General features: G+C 31.6%; 3 protein-coding genes across 4 annotated transcripts; all 3 read right to left on the bottom strand.

Annotated features, from left to right (window-relative positions):
• Positions 1-953: 953 nt before the first annotated feature.
• On the bottom strand, positions 954-5677 carry LOC109154796 (protein RRP6-like 2). 2 transcript variants are annotated; one of them, XM_019302534.1, is made up of 13 exons: positions 5234-5677; positions 4953-5105; positions 3751-3909; positions 3602-3685; positions 2600-2679; positions 2431-2481; positions 2168-2276; positions 1929-2011; positions 1743-1788; positions 1577-1664; positions 1326-1483; positions 1097-1218; positions 957-1062 (listed from the first exon to the last, which is right to left on the bottom strand). In XM_019302534.1, the coding sequence occupies exons 1-12, from the start codon at positions 5498-5500 to the stop codon at positions 1132-1134; spliced, it is 1365 nt and encodes a 454-aa protein (XP_019158079.1). In that variant the 5' UTR covers positions 5501-5677; the 3' UTR covers positions 957-1062; positions 1097-1131. The 2 variants fall into 2 exon arrangements, with proteins under 2 accessions (XP_019158071.1, XP_019158079.1); XM_019302526.1 differs by having other exon boundaries at positions 954-1218.
• A 6373-nt stretch (positions 5678-12050) lies between these two features.
• On the bottom strand, positions 12051-13127 carry LOC109156079. Its single transcript, XM_019303905.1, has 2 exons — positions 12996-13127; positions 12051-12599 (listed from the first exon to the last, which is right to left on the bottom strand). The coding sequence occupies exons 1-2, from the start codon at positions 13125-13127 to the stop codon at positions 12051-12053; spliced, it is 681 nt and encodes a 226-aa protein (XP_019159450.1).
• Positions 13128-13398: 271 nt separating this feature from the next.
• Positions 13399-15962, bottom strand: LOC109156088. Its single transcript, XM_019303918.1, has 5 exons — positions 15749-15962; positions 15273-15482; positions 14651-15226; positions 13747-14553; positions 13399-13523 (listed from the first exon to the last, which is right to left on the bottom strand). The coding sequence occupies exons 1-5, from the start codon at positions 15960-15962 to the stop codon at positions 13399-13401; spliced, it is 1932 nt and encodes a 643-aa protein (XP_019159463.1).
• Positions 15963-17270: the final 1308 nt, after the last annotated feature.

Raw genomic sequence — 17270 nt, forward strand, 5'->3', positions numbered from 1 at the left:
TGGAGGGGTTTTATACAAACCCAACCCCCAACCGCCCTCCTAAAATGGCGGGTCGGTTGGATCTCTGTGTTGACTGCGCCTAGGTGCGAGACCGGGTTTGTGGGTCGGCCGTGCCGAGCTCAATATGGCCGAGGCCATTGTGTTGCCTTGGGCCGAGGTTCTTTGGGCCGAGATGCCTTGGGCAAACGCGTCTTGGGCCGAGCACAGGGCTCAACCTTGGGGCCCCGGGTCCGCTCCACACTTTCTTGCTCCGCTTTTTCGGGTCGGTTTGCTAGAATATAATATATCTATCATGAGCCATGCACTCTCTTCATTGCGAGAAGTAGACGATGAAAGAGAGTAAATGTCTCGATCCGACCTCCGTAGGACAATTGCATCTTCCGCGCTGACTACGCCCGGGTTCGAGACCGGGTCTGCGGGTTGAAATTGTTCATGCATAAATAATTTAAAGATGTCTAGTGTTTTATATGTATGTCTTGTACAATTTACGGTTGCGTGACACCACTACAGTAATAGTATTATTTTAATGATCTCTCACATTATAATTGTACTAGTTTCTACTTACTAGAAGTAAAGATTTCTTTACAACTAACTTTAAAACTAAACATTGGTGGGGGTCGCCGGACCAAGGCAGTAGTGCAACACCAAGGCGACGCATGAAAGCCCAAGTAGCAAGCTACCGTAAAAGACCTTCCCCCAAAAAAATAGAGTTAATATCGTGTGAACTATTGGCCCACATATCAAATATTAAACTGATAAGAACAAATACTACACTTGATCTTAGCCAAAAGGCCGAGAAAGGTATGAGTTTCTTGTCTAACGGCCCGCTTGTTTTATAAGGTGCCATGGGCGTACACTCCTCTATCAGAAGCGATGTGGGACAATAAAAAGCTGTAGCATTCATTGATATACCGAACAAATACCCAAAATAAGGAAAAGAAAAAAAAAAACTGTTATATCAACACTATTTACTGTCAATATCTTTCTGCAATGTACAGACTACAGAGTATCATATCTTTGTTTTACAACAGAAATTGACTAACTGTGCTTTTCATATTCAAGAATGAATAGAATACAGGCAGGCAGTTGCCAACAGTAGGAATTGTTTTTGTCATCTCTTCTCTTGGGATTTCAGAGTTTGTCAATGTAATGTGAGGTTTTAGCATCACCCCCGTTTATGTTTGAAGTTGCATTTACATCACTGTTTTTTCCTCTCAACTACAAGTTGCAGAAAAGAAGATATATTAAGAAATTCCCAGCATAAAGTTTGCTAGACAAAAGAAACACAAGACAGAAGATAAAAAAAAAAAAAACCGAAAACTAACCATTTGTTTCAGGCATTCAACACCAGCTTCATATGCAGAAGACGCTTGAATTGAATTCCTAATGAGATTGACTAAATAATCAACATTATTTTCAATATATGGGTACTTTGATTTAACCAACTGGAGCAATCTGTAGCTGGTAAGAGGCATCTCCTTAGCTTTAGATATACCAAAAAAAAAATAGAGATAAATCAGTACTTACTGCCATTGCGAGACACAAAGTTTAGGACTATAATAAATTAGAGGCATACCAATGTCAAGAAGTGCTCTGTTTGGTAAAATATAGCCAGTACTTTCATCTGCTGCACGACCAACAGCATCCCTCCACTTGGACAGTCCCTAAACAGCAAAGTATTATCCAATGTGAACAAACAGAAAGTGATATCAAATTATGAAACAGTGCAAGTAATAACTCACTGCAACAACTGCAAGCTGCTTAGCATTGAATCCAGCTTCAGGTAACCTGCAATGTTCAAAGTGATATCTTTTTATAGACTAACCCTTCATCCCGCTATTTTTTTAGTTTATTGGCTACTCATAAAGTGGCAAGTTACTACTACATTTCCATATACACTTTCTTCATTAATAATGAATAAAACATACCCATATATGTTGAGATATGAAGTATCAGTCCAAATGTCTTTTGTATACAGCTGCATGCATATCTCATAGCTAAGTTTGTATACCTGCAACACATTTAATGATTTTAATAAGAACAAAATTTCACACATTAACTGAATTATATAAACTTCTTGTTTTCCTTTAACACCAGAAGGTTCTTGTTTGAGCTTCAGGTAAGTCTGTCTAGTCATGTAGTGAGAAAGAAGACACACAAATCTTACCTCTGCCAAAGGAGAACTGCTTGATTCAGTGTTGACAGATAAAGAAAGCAACTTCACCTTCATCACATCATAAATGTACAATAGAAAGTGTGTATCTTCTCTCGCATATCTACACCACAAATAAACAATAAGGAATTGAATGCCACCACTTTTTCTCATTATCTTTTAAGGATGAAATTGGACTTGACAGAAGCATAAAGTATGAACAAAAGAAAAGATACACAGGCTTAGGAATGCAAGGGGAACCGTTTCAAGATATGTACCTGAGCATCTCATCAGGAAGTGGGCGCAACCTCCAATCTGCGCTCTGATATCTACAAATACAAAGTGCTTGTAATTAATTACTTTATTCCACACAAAGGGGCATGTACAATATTCAAGAACAACTTAGGCTTCTCTAAATCTATTTCTTTTTATGCAAGTAGATCATACTCTTTCTTTGCCACAATTCCACAAAAATGCTGCAGCAAATATGCCAGACTGTTTTTCTCCATTTTCAAAACCCTTGAGGCCTAACAATGGACACAACATTAATCTCATTAGACCCCCCAAAACAAAACAAAACATAATCATTGTTATTAGTATCTATTGTTCCTTCCAATAAAAAAAGGTTCCCATTGTTAAGGCAGAACAATTTCAGAAGTTGCAACTAATACAGAAAACAAAGGTTTATTAGTTGAAAACAAGTAGAGCATTTATCCTATAAATTTTCCTATCACAAGCATCAATTACAAATTTGAGACATTAGTCTGACTTCTTTATTGGGAATTTATTGCTCACACAAGCAAGGACTTATCTACATGATATTCTTAATTTGTAAAATATATTATAAGGACAAACAGAAGATTTCTACTCATTTCACTCTTTAAAAAAAATTACTTTTCCCTGCATCAAAAAGATCCAAAGGGGTAGGATATAAATCCAAGAACTTGATAGTCTAACAGGTTCAAAGAACTAAGTAGCGCTTTTCTTCATAATCAAAGTAAAAAATAATACTTGATGAAAATATTGTTGCCAAACCTACAATATCATTCATTTTCTTAAAAACTATGAATTCCTAAGATAATATCATTTATAAAAGGAAATCCAGGAATGGTTAAGTAGACTGGCAGGTCTTAAATATAAGATTCACAATAAAAGACTTGCCACTACTTCAAGTTTTTGCCATAGGACAAATGATCTCTCCAATAGAAAACAGAAAAAAAAAAAAAAAAAAAAAAAAAAAAAAAAAAAAAAAAAAAAAAAGAAGGATTAGAAGTACAAGAGGATAGCAAATGAAAAGATAGATCAAATGTGTGTGCAATGTTTAGATAGTAGTCCAGCCATAAACAAAATGACTGTAGTTCATTAACCAAAGTATTTATTCAACATTTATCCATCAAATCAAATGCATGTCCAAACCAAGGTTCACAAAGTAGTAAATTTAGTCCAAACCTGCCTAGTGTCGAACAGATTGCAGATGTATATACCAAAATCTCGTTGAAGCCACAGAATATCCTTGTCTGCTCCATGCATGACCTAGTGAAGCACAGAATTGTGATGTCTTCATTGAAAGCATCAATAGACAAGACTAAAGATTTTACCTTTCTTTTGGTTCGATCTTTAAAAATTTCTCTTAGATAAGGACCAACATAAATGCGAAGTTTCAGTGTGTCAATGACAAAATCTTCAGTTCTAGTAGATATTTGCATAAGGCATGTGATTCCTAAAAAGGATCGATATTGATTATGCTCCAAATCAACCTGAACCAGAGTAGATTTAAGGAAAAAAAAAAAAACACTCATGTTACTAGCATTCAAAAATGTGTCTGCAACGTTTAGAAACATGGTTTATTTATATGGTCCCAGGAAAGAAAAATTAAAGGGTAAAATACGAACCAAAAAGCAAACCAAACTGTCTGATATATATACAGCATCTATAACAAATAACAGGGAAAGTTTGCATCTCTAGTTCTCTACTGCAAATGCCAAGCATTCTATGCCCTTGACAAAAGATTAATCTCAAAACGGACAAATATATAATTCTGACCCAATCATAAATTTCAAAAAACAGTGAGTTCAAAAGTGAGAGCTTCAAGCATGTTAAACTTTTGAACCATTCAAGCAATGCCCAAACGCTGCAACATAAAGCAAGTAATTAAGGTGCTCAACTATTTTACCAAAGGTGTAAGACTGATGAAATGATATGGATATAAACATACATATATTTAGATGCCAAATCATCAATAGTTGACACTCTGAAATTATAGAGTATAATCTCAATTCAAGTGATGTGTGTGTTAAACTTTTCACATAAATAATGCTGGTGTGAGTATGGCAAAGGATATCAGAAATAATGAAATATAACTACAAAATGGCTCTACACGATCAACACCACCAAAACATGAAGATAGCGGAGAATCTAACCCATAAATATGACGACAACAGGGAAGAGGTTGTGAGTAACTGTTAAACAAAATGTGAGATGTGCAGCATTTTCTTCGATTTGTTCCCAAGTACACAACTAAGAAGAAACTTTACATTCAGGAATAAAGAAAATAAATTTGGGCTGACAACAAATAAAAGAATATTGGGAAGCTTATAGATTTCCTCACCATATATGCATAGAAAAACCACTTATATTGAGTTAACAAATTAAAAGATTTTGATCAGAAAGCATATATGGAAAAAATACGCAATAGAAAAGGGAAGACAACAAAAGACAGAGTGAAGATGAAAACAAGAAACATATAATCAAGAATTCTGAAAAAAAGTAAAAGAAGATTTTCAATCAAACTGTAGTGTACCGCAAACTCATCCACTCCTTGCAACTTAAGCACCAACTCCTTCAGATCTTTGAGCTGCTCCACTAGTTTAAATGGAGTGTGATCTAAAGAATGAGGTTTGACAGGGTCGGAGGCAGCAGCAGTGTCAACAAAGTCGAGGGAAGAAAACTTCTCCTGCAAGAAAATAAGTGAATTGAGACCCTTCCTTCTTCATATCATAACTAAGTTTAGAGGAAAATTCCAGATTCAAATCAGATCATTCTTGAAAGAGAGAGAGAGAGAGAGAGAAAGAAAGCACTAACCAGGGGATGTATGAACCTGGACTCATCCTCACTTGTCTCCAACCACACATGTTCGAACTCCTCGCTCAAGTTGTTCACGAGTATCCGGTACTCGTCTTGCGGCTTCGGAATATAGGATATATGAAACGGCACCGGCGGACCACCCATCTTAACTACGCCTTCCCGCCCTTCCACCGAGCTATCACTATCAGAAATTTTTTTAACTTGTTTTTCTTTCGGAATGTATGCCTTTTGGAAGTGCTCTGAAGAAGAGCAAGTGTGGATCATCTCCAATGCCCGGCCTTAAAGCCTCAAATTTCAGTTTATAGGGAGCGGAGCGGAGTTAGGTTTTCTGTTTCTTCAGCTCAAACCTCACTGACGCGCTCTAAGTGCCTCTTCCCGTCAAACGCAACAGAAGGATGCTTCCATAGTCTATCAATGGAGGAAGGAACAGTTACTGTAATAATTAATTCTGTACAAAAGCAATAACTCCATAAATTGGATTGTAATAAATAAAATAATATGTGTAATCTAATTTTGTATTCTCAATTTTTATTCTAACATATACAATTTTGACGTAGACATTTGTATTAGAACTCACGTGAAAAAAGTAATTTATTTAGTAAAATTTTAGAAAATAAGATTTAAGAGTTCATATAGTATAATTCAGAGTTAATACCCAAAATCGTCCTCGACTATAGTGGTTTTTCTCAATTTCGTCCTAAACGACTTTGGTGACCTAATATCATCTCAGACTTTTGAGTTTCGCTCAATTTAGTCCTCCATTTGTTATTTGTCAAATTGGTGTTAAATAAAGGGAATGTCAATATTGATCTCTCTTTACTTTCAACTTGTGAAGTGCGAAATTCCTCTTTCTTGTACGACTTACACCCAGAATTACTCCCGGACCTGCAAATCAAATTTTATATTCGCAGTTTTAGGAGTAATTCTGGGAGTAATTCGTAAAAAAAAAAGGATTTCGCAGTTCCCATGTCTATGAGTAAAGAGATGCCAATATTAAAATTATTGAATTGTCTATTTATTTAACACCAAATGGACAGAATAACAAATGAGGGACTAAATTGAGCAAAAACACAAAAGTCTGGGACTAAATTGAGCGAAACACAAAAGTCTGGGACGATATTAGGTCACCAAAGTCGTTTAGGACGAAATTGAGAAAAACCACTATAGTCGAGGACGATTTTGGGTATTAGCTCGTATAATTCATAATCAAAATACTCCCTTAGCCATTTTGATTATTAACTCTAAGTTAAACAATCACGTCAAATGATTAGAATGAGATAAATTAATTTAGATTGTTTATAAATGATTAATTCAAATTAAAAAGATTAATAAATCGTCTTTTGTTAGAGTTAAACTTATAATATTGTGATCATCAACTTGACCAACATAGTTTGAGTCTCGTCTTTTTAATATAATATAATAGTATATCATAACATTATATATTAAGTATTTAATACTTATGACTAACGGTTATAATTATAATATATTATATTATAATATTAAAATGATAATTGAATTGGAGTGGTCGCCAACTAGCGACCATTCCAAGCACCTAGTCCACGCTTACACCAAGAATCAAAATTCACATAAGCACTTAGTTATTTTTTTATTTTTTTATTTTTGCATCTTTTAAAAGTAATTAATTTTCCTTTTTATTGCAGTGACTAGTATTTTTTATGCGCGATGCGCAAAAAATAGGTGCCCAATATTAATATATTATATTAAAATTTTAAATTTATTTAGATTTTAGATATTTAAATTATTCTAAATAATAATAATAATAATGTAAATCATTTTTATAAATTTGATATTTATATTTTATGTAATAATTAACATATAACTCAAATATATAAATTTTATATATTATTATTAATGAAGAAGATAAGAAAATATATGGTGGATGCATGTTCATAGTAATAATAGTGGAAAAGATAACGGAAGTTATAACGGTAGGGTATTTTTGTCCAAAATATTTTAATGTACAACCTTTATAGCATAATGTACAAAAAAACTTAACGAAAAAAACGGACATAAATCAGGGGTATAACTTTCATTCACACTTATTATGTTTTTAGATTTTTGTGTCAACCAAGTTCAACTTTTAAAACAAAAATTAAAACATTATCATCGTTAAATTTAATGTTTATGTTTACTAAATTATAAATTGATTATGAAAATTGATAAAGGTACAATTGAAAATTGAGAATAAAAATTAGTAATTGTTAATAGTCAAGAGATCATTATTAGAATTAATTCTATTTAAAAATTAGATTAAAAGTACCATTAAACGCACACGATCAAATTTTAAAATATTAAAAATAATAATAATTGATTTGAAAATTTCACAAGTAAAATGAGAGATCATGAGTAATTAGTAATACCAAAACTAGCTTCCACAATCATTCCCAAGACATGAGATTCGTTGCAGTACTTTCGATATGATTTCGTGTGACTTTGACATGTGTTTTACCTTTTCTTCATGCAATTATCGACCAAGTAATACCCACATACACACATATCTTTTAAAGATTTTATGAGATATATGTGTATATTTGTATTCATTGTAATTCTTTATTAGGCGTTATTAAAATCAATCTTACACATTTACTAAATAATTTTTTTATTAGATCAGTACAAGTATTTTCCCTCGTGCGATGCACGAAATGGATTTGTTAAAATAGTTTAAGAATATTTTAATTGATATACAATTATATAAATTATTACATCGAATATTATATAATGCAATTGAAGAATTGAGTTTGATTGATTGTATTTTTTGATGTTATCATTGCTTGAATTCGAGCAAATAATTGCACAATTAATAGTCAATGTTTAGGTGTACTCATTCGGTGCTAAAACTTTAGAGATTTTAAATATCAGTGTTCACTGAATTATATATGGGGATCATATTTAATTTCGAGGGAATTATTAATATTCATTTCCCTTTCTAATTGGTTTAATTTGTTTTCCATCTTTAAGCAAAATCTTTCTTATACATTCTATACATAATTACACATCTTTATATATACGTGTCGTAATGAGGTCCCATAATTTTAGATAAAGATGTGCTACAAAATCAGTCATAATAAATTTCTTTTGAATCATTCGTATGCATTGCAAGACCATTTCATCTGTAATTACACTATTTTCCTTATAAAGTATGGATACTAAATGATTCTATTCAGTTTTCCATTTGTAAATAAATAAATAAATAAATAAATAAATAAATAAATAAATAAATATATATATATATATATATATATATATATATATATATATATATATATATATCAGGGACGGAGGGAGAGGGGGGCAGGGGGGCGGCTGCCCCCCCTCACCCCACCCCCACCCCCACCCCCACCCCATATATAGTATTTGTATGTATATATGTATATATAGTACATGTTTTAGTATTAGTATAAAAAAATTATAAAATGTTAATAAGAAGTGAGTTAGAGTAGGTACCAGAGTACATCTTTGGTAATAATAATGAGGTTAAGGGTTCTAATCTTAGCATCAACATAGTTTTATAATTCTTTTTTAATAGCTATTTTAATATTACACACACACTCTATAATAAGATGTGTAATTTATAATGTGTTTTCTATTCAAATTATGTTTCATATTTTGTTATGAATATTTTTATAAAGTTTAGATGTGTTTTATTTTTCGTCCATATCCAACAATATTTACAATAATATTTCTTAGGTAGTTTATTTATTTATTTTTAAATTATCTCTTTTGTTTTAATATTTCGTCTTTTCTGAAAAAATTTTCTGAATCAGTCTGTACTATTTCGCCCCCCTCAACTGAATTTCTGGCTCCGTCCAAATATATATATATATATATATATATATATATATATATATATATATATATAAATATATATATATATATATATATATATATATATATATATATATATATATATATATATATATATATATATATATATTATTTTTAGTAACTTTATATTTTATAAAATATATAACCGAGATTAATCTATTTTCCATCTCTGCTAAACCTTATTTTAAATATCTGTTCAGTGAATTATATATGAGGATCATATTTAATTTTGATGGAATTATTAATATTAATTACTTTTTTTCAATTGGTCTAATTTGATTTTCATCTTTAAGCAAAATCTTTCTTATACATTCTATACATAATTACACATCTTTATATATACTTATTGTAATAAGGTCCCATAATTTTGGATAAATATGTCCTACAAAATCAGTCATAATTAATTTCTTTTGAATCATTCATACGTATTGCAAGACCATTTCCATCTTTAATTACACAATTTTCCTTATAAAGTGTGGATACTAAATGATTCTATTCAGTTTTCCATTTGTAAATATATATCTTTACATTCTAGTAATATATATATATATATATATATATATATATATATATATATATATATATATATATATATATATATATTTTCCAGTAACTTTATATTTTATAAAATATATAACCGAGATTAATCTATTTTTCATCTCGGCTAAATCTTATAATTACACAATCCTTATATTCTTAGTATAAAATAACATTTGGTGTAAAAATTATTAATTTTCATCTCGATTAATATTCTTTCCATCTCGGCTAAACCTTATATTTTCATCTCGTATTGTAAAACCTTTTCCATCTTTAATTACAAAATTTTCCTTATAAATTGTGGATACTAAATGATTTTATTTCATTTTCCATTTTTAAATATATATCTTTACATCTTTACATAACTATATTCAGTAACATATATATACAGATTTTTTTATATATTTCCAATAACACATTTTGTAAAATATATAATCTCAGATTAATATTCTTTTCATGTACTGAGTCAGTTTGGAAGCATTTTCATTTTCAGACAACTATTAATAGTCATTTCTTATTTCAATTGGCTTAAATTCCGTGCCATTTTTATTCTCAGTCGATTATTCTTTTTTAATACATATTAATAAATAAATAATTAATTAATTAATTGATTATTAATAACAGTTTTTTTAATATTTCCAGTAACTTATATTCTATAAAATATATAACCGAGATTAATATTTCTTTCCATCTCGGCTAAATATTGAGATGCAAACTTTATTTTACATTTTTATTAATACATTTTATACTAGTAATTTTATATTTCCAGTAACTTATTAATATTCAAGTATTAATATTCATTTCCTTTTCCAATTGGCCTAATTTCTATGAAATTTTTATATTTCCAGTAACTTAATAATATTCAAGTATTAATATTTATTTCATTTTTTAAATCAAGTATTAATATTCATTTCATTTTTTGCATTTGAGTTAGTTTGGAAGCATTTTTAATTTTCAGTCAGTTATTAATTAATAGTCATCATTTCCTATTTCAATTGGCCTAATTTCTGTGTCATTTTTATTTTCAGTTAATAATTATTTTTGTAAGCTATTATAAGTTAATAAATAATTAATTATTAAGGCAAGTATAATTTATTTTGTACTAATAATATTATACATTAAATATAAATATAAATATATATATATATATATATATATATATATATATATATATATATATATATATATATATATAAATAAATATATATAATATACACACCCACACACTTTTAATTCTATATTGATAAGCATAATCTGTGTATATACTTTAGAAAAATATTCATTATTAAAAAGGGGATATACTTTAAAAAGTAAATAATCAATTAGATTGCCTAATATAATTGTCCTACTAATTGATTCTATGCTACTATAATTCATACATTTAAAGACTTTTTTAAAATTAAATTCCTATTAATTGTCTTAATAATTAAGATAATCATTAGTTACATCAATAGTACTAAAAGTATTACTTTGAATTTTTATAAATAAGTTATAATATTGTTAAACTGAAATAATTAAATGTAATGTGTGCACATTACAAAAGATTTTATAATTGACTTAATAATTAACTATTAATTTTTATTGACTAATACAAATTGTCAATTATTAAACATTATTTATGGTAACTATTGTATGCCATGTAGTACTAAAATTATTAGGTATTATTTTTAGAACTAGTATTAGCACCTGTGTGATGCACATAATGTATTCGTTATATATAATATATGAATTATAATTTGCTTCATATTCGACAATGTAAATTGTAACGTTAAATTAAGGTTTGTATGAATGTTTCGGAATTGAATTAATTGGTCTCATTATCTTGTTGTGTAGTAATTTAGCTATAGAAATTTTTGTAACGGAATATATACGTAATATGTAGATATGTAACAATTTTGTTATATTTGTGCAAGAAGAATACACAATATAACTGTTTTGAAGTACACATTGTTGAAAACCTCTTTGTAGACAACATTAGTAGTAGTAACAGAACTTTGTCCATCCTCGTCTAGAGCTAAAACCTTAAGGCCATCAGGATGAGTGACTCAGGAAAAAGCCACGTACAATTGACCGTGATTAAATAATGGTTTTCAACAATAAGCCAACGTGAGTTAGTGTTTGACCCTAGCTTTTGTTGATAGTCATTGCATATGCTAACATCAACGTGAATTGTTTACGCTGGAACTTGAACGGCAATCTCGTATCAGAAGGGGTGAGAGACATTCGTGGTATAAGAACTTTGGTTCCTTGTTGTGTTCCATTAACTATTCTTGCTTCGACAATATGATCCGCCAATCTTGTAACGATGAGGCGCGTACCGTTGCAAAGACCAAGAGAGTGGTTTATGTTCCGCAGTAACATAACATGTGAACCAACCTTTATTGCCAATGAATGATTAAGAAGTCAAGACAATCTCAAGCTATTTAAAAATTCAGGAGTGTGTACTTGTGAATTGTGATAGATTATCACCATCAAATTCTTCCTCACACAAAGAGTCACAACTTAAATACGTCCGACCTTCTGCAGTGTTCATGTCACACATATACTGATTAATTTGATCAACAACATCTAAAGTCGGTGAGAGGATAGTTCGTCCTTCTAGGTGCGACTCTTCAAGCATTCCATACTTTGCGGTTGGGAACATGCTTTCAACTACAGTTGCAATTGGATCAGGTCCACTCTTCAACATAAACCTTGGTGGAATATCGATCTGAAACAAACCATTGTTTACAAACCCTGCAATCCCATCTTTGATGTCTGCAATCCATCTTGAGAACCAATCAACCGTTTGTCTATCTTCGTTTGAAGCTAAGCTCTGTAGTCTCAGGTTCTTCGTCAGCCTCAATACCTTGCAATTCCTCCAGAGGTCTGAAGAGTTAATAGTGGCTCCCAGAACCATTGGTCTCGTCGCTTTTGGAATAACTGGAAGAAACTGTCTAAAATCACCGCTCAATACTACTGTCTTTGCACCAAATGTTTTCTGATCACTACCAGGTATGGTGAATCTCAATAGATCTCACATGGTTTTGTCTAAAGCCTCAAAACAATATTTGTGTGTCATCGGTGCTTCATCCCATATTATCAATTTGCTCTTGATTATAAGTTAGCAAAGGTCACTGCCTTGCGATATATTTCAGGTGAAATCTTCATTCACTGAGAGCGGTATAGCAAATCGAGAATGCGCCGTCCTGCCACCCGGCAAGAGCAAAGATGCTATTCCACTTGAAGCAACGTTTAGAATAATATCACCGTGGCACCTTATCTTTGAAGATAATGTTCTCCACACGAACGTCTTGCCTGTTCCTCCGTAACCATACACAAAAAACAATCCCCCTCCATTAGAATCAATATCATTCATCATAGAGTCTCAAACAACCTTCTGTTCGTCTGTCAATTGAGTTGCCAATGTTTCATGCTCTGCCTTAAATGATTCCTTGTCGTACTCCAACTCTTCAGATATCAACATGTTTTCCGTCAATCCAATGTTGTTTTCTTCTGGTAGTGGCATTTTTGGATAGTCGCTCAGACTCTTCCCCCACAAAGACAATAACTTCTCCAACTCGACCAGAGCAAATTATTGCTTATCGTATTCCGATAACAACAAATCTTCATAATTTAGAAACGAAACAAAAACAAAATCAACGAATGAGTTTTTGTATAAATAATGAAAAGCAAATAATAATGTTTAATAAATAGATTGGATGTTGATGTGCCTGGATTGTGCATTAAACGTGACGATGGAACTGTGCATCCTCCACAAAAAATTGCCAAATGGCATTCTACACCTCCTCTTGTCTACTAATTGAACTTGAAGTGAGTAACGTAGCAAACAACCTTCGCAATGCAGACGCGGAAGCACAATGACTGGATTCAGTAATACCGTCGATGTATTCCTTGTCATCATCTAATAATCCATATTCATAACATGCATCCCTGAATGATTTGTGAATGACCCCTCCAACAGTGCGAATATCCTCGTGGCTTGAAGGTCCACGTATGATATTTAAAAGACATCTTAGATAGTATAATTCTCCACACCTTGGCGGAACATAGAACAATCGTTCTATGGAGAATCCTTTCTTCCTTGGATGCCATTCACGCATGTTTTGTTTTCCAAACAAACTTACTGGGGAACTCTGCATAAGTGAGCGACCGAGCATCTTCGTATTTTTTGTTTGCCTCAAACCAAGCAGTGAACTGGCTCTGCTTAACCGTTTGGTTCTCGACAATCTCGTCTAGTTTTGTTTGATCTTCCCCATAGACAATGTTCTGTTGGTGCTCTAAGTGGAAATTTAACATCTCCATAGGTGGCGTACGATAATGTATCACGTACCCAAATAGTTGCCAGGTGGCTTCACATGCTGATATATAGCGACAATCGTAGTACATGTTAATCTCATCGACCACATCACCATTGAGTGCATTCGTAGAATTACTCATGAACTCTGCCGTGACTCGATCGTTTCCTTTATTGACGTATTTGAATAAATATTTGATCGATCTCGACCGGTTGCACCATTCAACATTAATATGTGCGCGATATTTTAGAGGCAGATGTTTATTATGCGGGACAACGTAACAGTTATCAAGTTGGATTCCATTCCTACTAATTGTGCGTCCATTGTCACGACTTCTGTAGTTTGGGTAACCATCTTTATCCAGAATCATTTGACTAACATATTTTTTCGGAAAATATTTTGAACATTTACCATTTACCATGCATGACGAATTCTTCTGGAGTTGTCCGCACGGTCTGTGCAACATAAATTCTCTAACTGCGTCATTGTATTCATTGTCAGTATCTGGGTTTGGAATCTCAGCAGAAATCAAAGCATCAATTTCAGGTGCGGAATTAGCTCGATTTATTCTTTTGGCAAATAGCAATATGTGCGCGTGAGGGAGATCTCTTTTTTGAAATTCAATTGTGTAGATAACTGTGCAGAATATTAAAATAAAAATAACAATTTAATTTTAATAATGGAATTTAGATTTAATTAGGGCACATTAAAGTATGTATGAAAAATCAAATACCTCCACATATGTCGCCAAACAGCATTTCTGTCTTGATCTCTTCAATCATAGCATCAAGTTTCATCTTAAACACGCGGCAAACAATACCGGGTCTATCCTCTGCTTTAAGCCCACGTTGTGCAACATACCGCTCAATCTCAGGCCACTTTGGGTTGCATGTGAATGTTATGAACATATGTGGATAACCGATGTGTCTGCATATTGCCATTGCACCTTGATAATTTTGAATCATAGACCTAGCTCTGCCTGTGAATGATGATGGTAGTATAATTCTTTTACCCCGAGATGTGGGATCTAATTCGCCCCTTGTTAATGCTTCGCTCAACCCCTGATAAGCTTCACACTGCAACGCTTGCTGCTGAGTTCTAATGTAGAACAATCGTGCGTATTTGATCATTGTATATGCATCAACCAAGTATTGTTGAAATAATCTCCTAGAATACAACAACGTATGCGTCTCATTTACCTTCTCATGTATATAGAATGAGAAATACTTTTTAGGGCTAATTCTTGTCCTACCACCATGATGTCCTTGGCGCCATGCATCATAAAATGTAATATCTTCAAGATAACCATCTTCGCCATATGGGAACAATAAAGGGTACTGTAGCAGCAAATATACAGGGTTCAAATGGTTTATTCTCTTCAACTGTCCAGCTCTCAATCAATATGTCTGGATCACCCATTGATGGATCTAGGTCCCCAACAATAAGTGCAACCACCTCATTAGCAGTAGGCAAATTGTATGTCCTTCCGTCCTTGATTCGCCTACCTATTAAATTCACTTTTAACCTCAACAACTGGATTAGACTGGATTTCAGTTCTTGCCATTCTGAAACATTTGACCAAAACATTATTTCGGTCTAACATGTTCTTTAATTCCTCAACAATATTTTCATGGATATCCCATTATCCCCTAAGTTAATGTCTCTTCTGCATACAAAACAAACGCGAGTAAGTAAATAATAGTTGTCATTGTTGGTCTAAGTGAAACACAAGGTATAATGTATTTGGATACTTACATAACAGAATTGAAGCGATTGGTAATCCCATTATCTGTGTCGTAAATATATAGCTGTGCAAACTTTGGCATACAACCTTCTTCTAGAACCATGCTTCCAATCCAATGATAATTTTGACCACTTATCCTAAAAATCGGAGGAGCGTTACCGGTGTTGATTGACCTATCAACTCTACCTCCTAGAGACGTGAAGCAGAACATGTTATATCTACGAATATTGTTGAGGAAATGTCTACTCTGTTCATTATCGTCAAAGTATAGAGTTTGGAGAATAGGAGGAGGATCCTTCATGCGAGGTAATTGTATCTTGTCATCGCGAGCAACACTTTGTGTATTTCAGCAATTCTAGCGTAACATTTTGATTTGAGCGCTCGTGTCGCCAGAATAAGGCACCACAATAATTACAAGAATGAGCAGCATCTCTAAGGTCCAAATAGGAATCTAATTAAATAAATAGTTTATAATTAATGAAGATGAACATAAAAGATTTGTGAGTTCATAAAAATGAAAATTACTAAGATTTGTGAGTTCATAAAAAAATTATCATATCTGTTGTTTTCACATACGAAATGTTCAAAATCCGTATTTAAATTCCTTGCATTTGTTTGATTTTATAATTTTGTGAATGCATGTACTCGATGTAAAATACGATTAAAAATGTTAAAAATACAATAAATGGAAAAAAATAAATTAAACATTGAACACTAAATATTGTAAATAATACCATTACAAATTTTTTTAATCACGGGTAAAAAACTGAGCATGATAATGTAAGAATGCATATATTGGATTCAAAATACCATTACAAATTTATTATTTGACCGTAATCTTATTATCAATGATTGTTTAATTTCGTGAATGATGCAAAATACCATTAAAATTTTTATAAATACAATATCAGAAAAAAAAAGAAGAAGAGTAAATTAAACATTTAATGGTAAATAAGAATAAATAAATAAATAATACATACACATCTTCTAGAACAAATTCTAAGGTTGTTGTGGTATAAGCTCCTCGATTGTTCTTGACCTCGTATAGTCGAATCAACCGTACCCTTATTGCCCACACAGTACTATAGGCGTTTATGGCATTGAGTACAACAAAAGTTGGGGCCATTACGTGATTTTTTTTTTTTTTTTTTTTTTTTTTTTTATTATGGCTAAACAATAAGAGATACAATAATGGAGGCACAGTGAATATTTCTTGGAATGAATGTCTTTTATAGTAGTAACGAAAGTAAAGTAAATAAGGTAATGGCATTATTAGTATTATTTTTTTTGAAAGGGATAATAGCATTATTATTATTATTATTATTATTATTATTATTATTATTATTATTATTATTATTATTATTATTATTAAGGTAAGTAATTATGGCGTTTGGCTGTAAAATAATTATTATAGTAGTAGTAACGTAATAGTATTGCCAGCATATTGGAATATTTGAGAGGATTTAATAATAATAATAATAATAATAATAATATAATAATAATAATAATAATAATAATAATAATAATAATAATAAAGGTAAGTAATTATAATATTGGAGAGGATTTAATAATAATAATAAAAAATTGTTATGTTATTACCATAATTAAT

This window comes from Ipomoea nil, unplaced genomic scaffold (assembly GCF_001879475.1).
Source record: "Ipomoea nil cultivar Tokyo-kokei standard unplaced genomic scaffold, Asagao_1.1 scaffold0276, whole genome shotgun sequence".
Taxonomy (NCBI): domain Eukaryota; kingdom Viridiplantae; phylum Streptophyta; class Magnoliopsida; order Solanales; family Convolvulaceae; genus Ipomoea; species Ipomoea nil.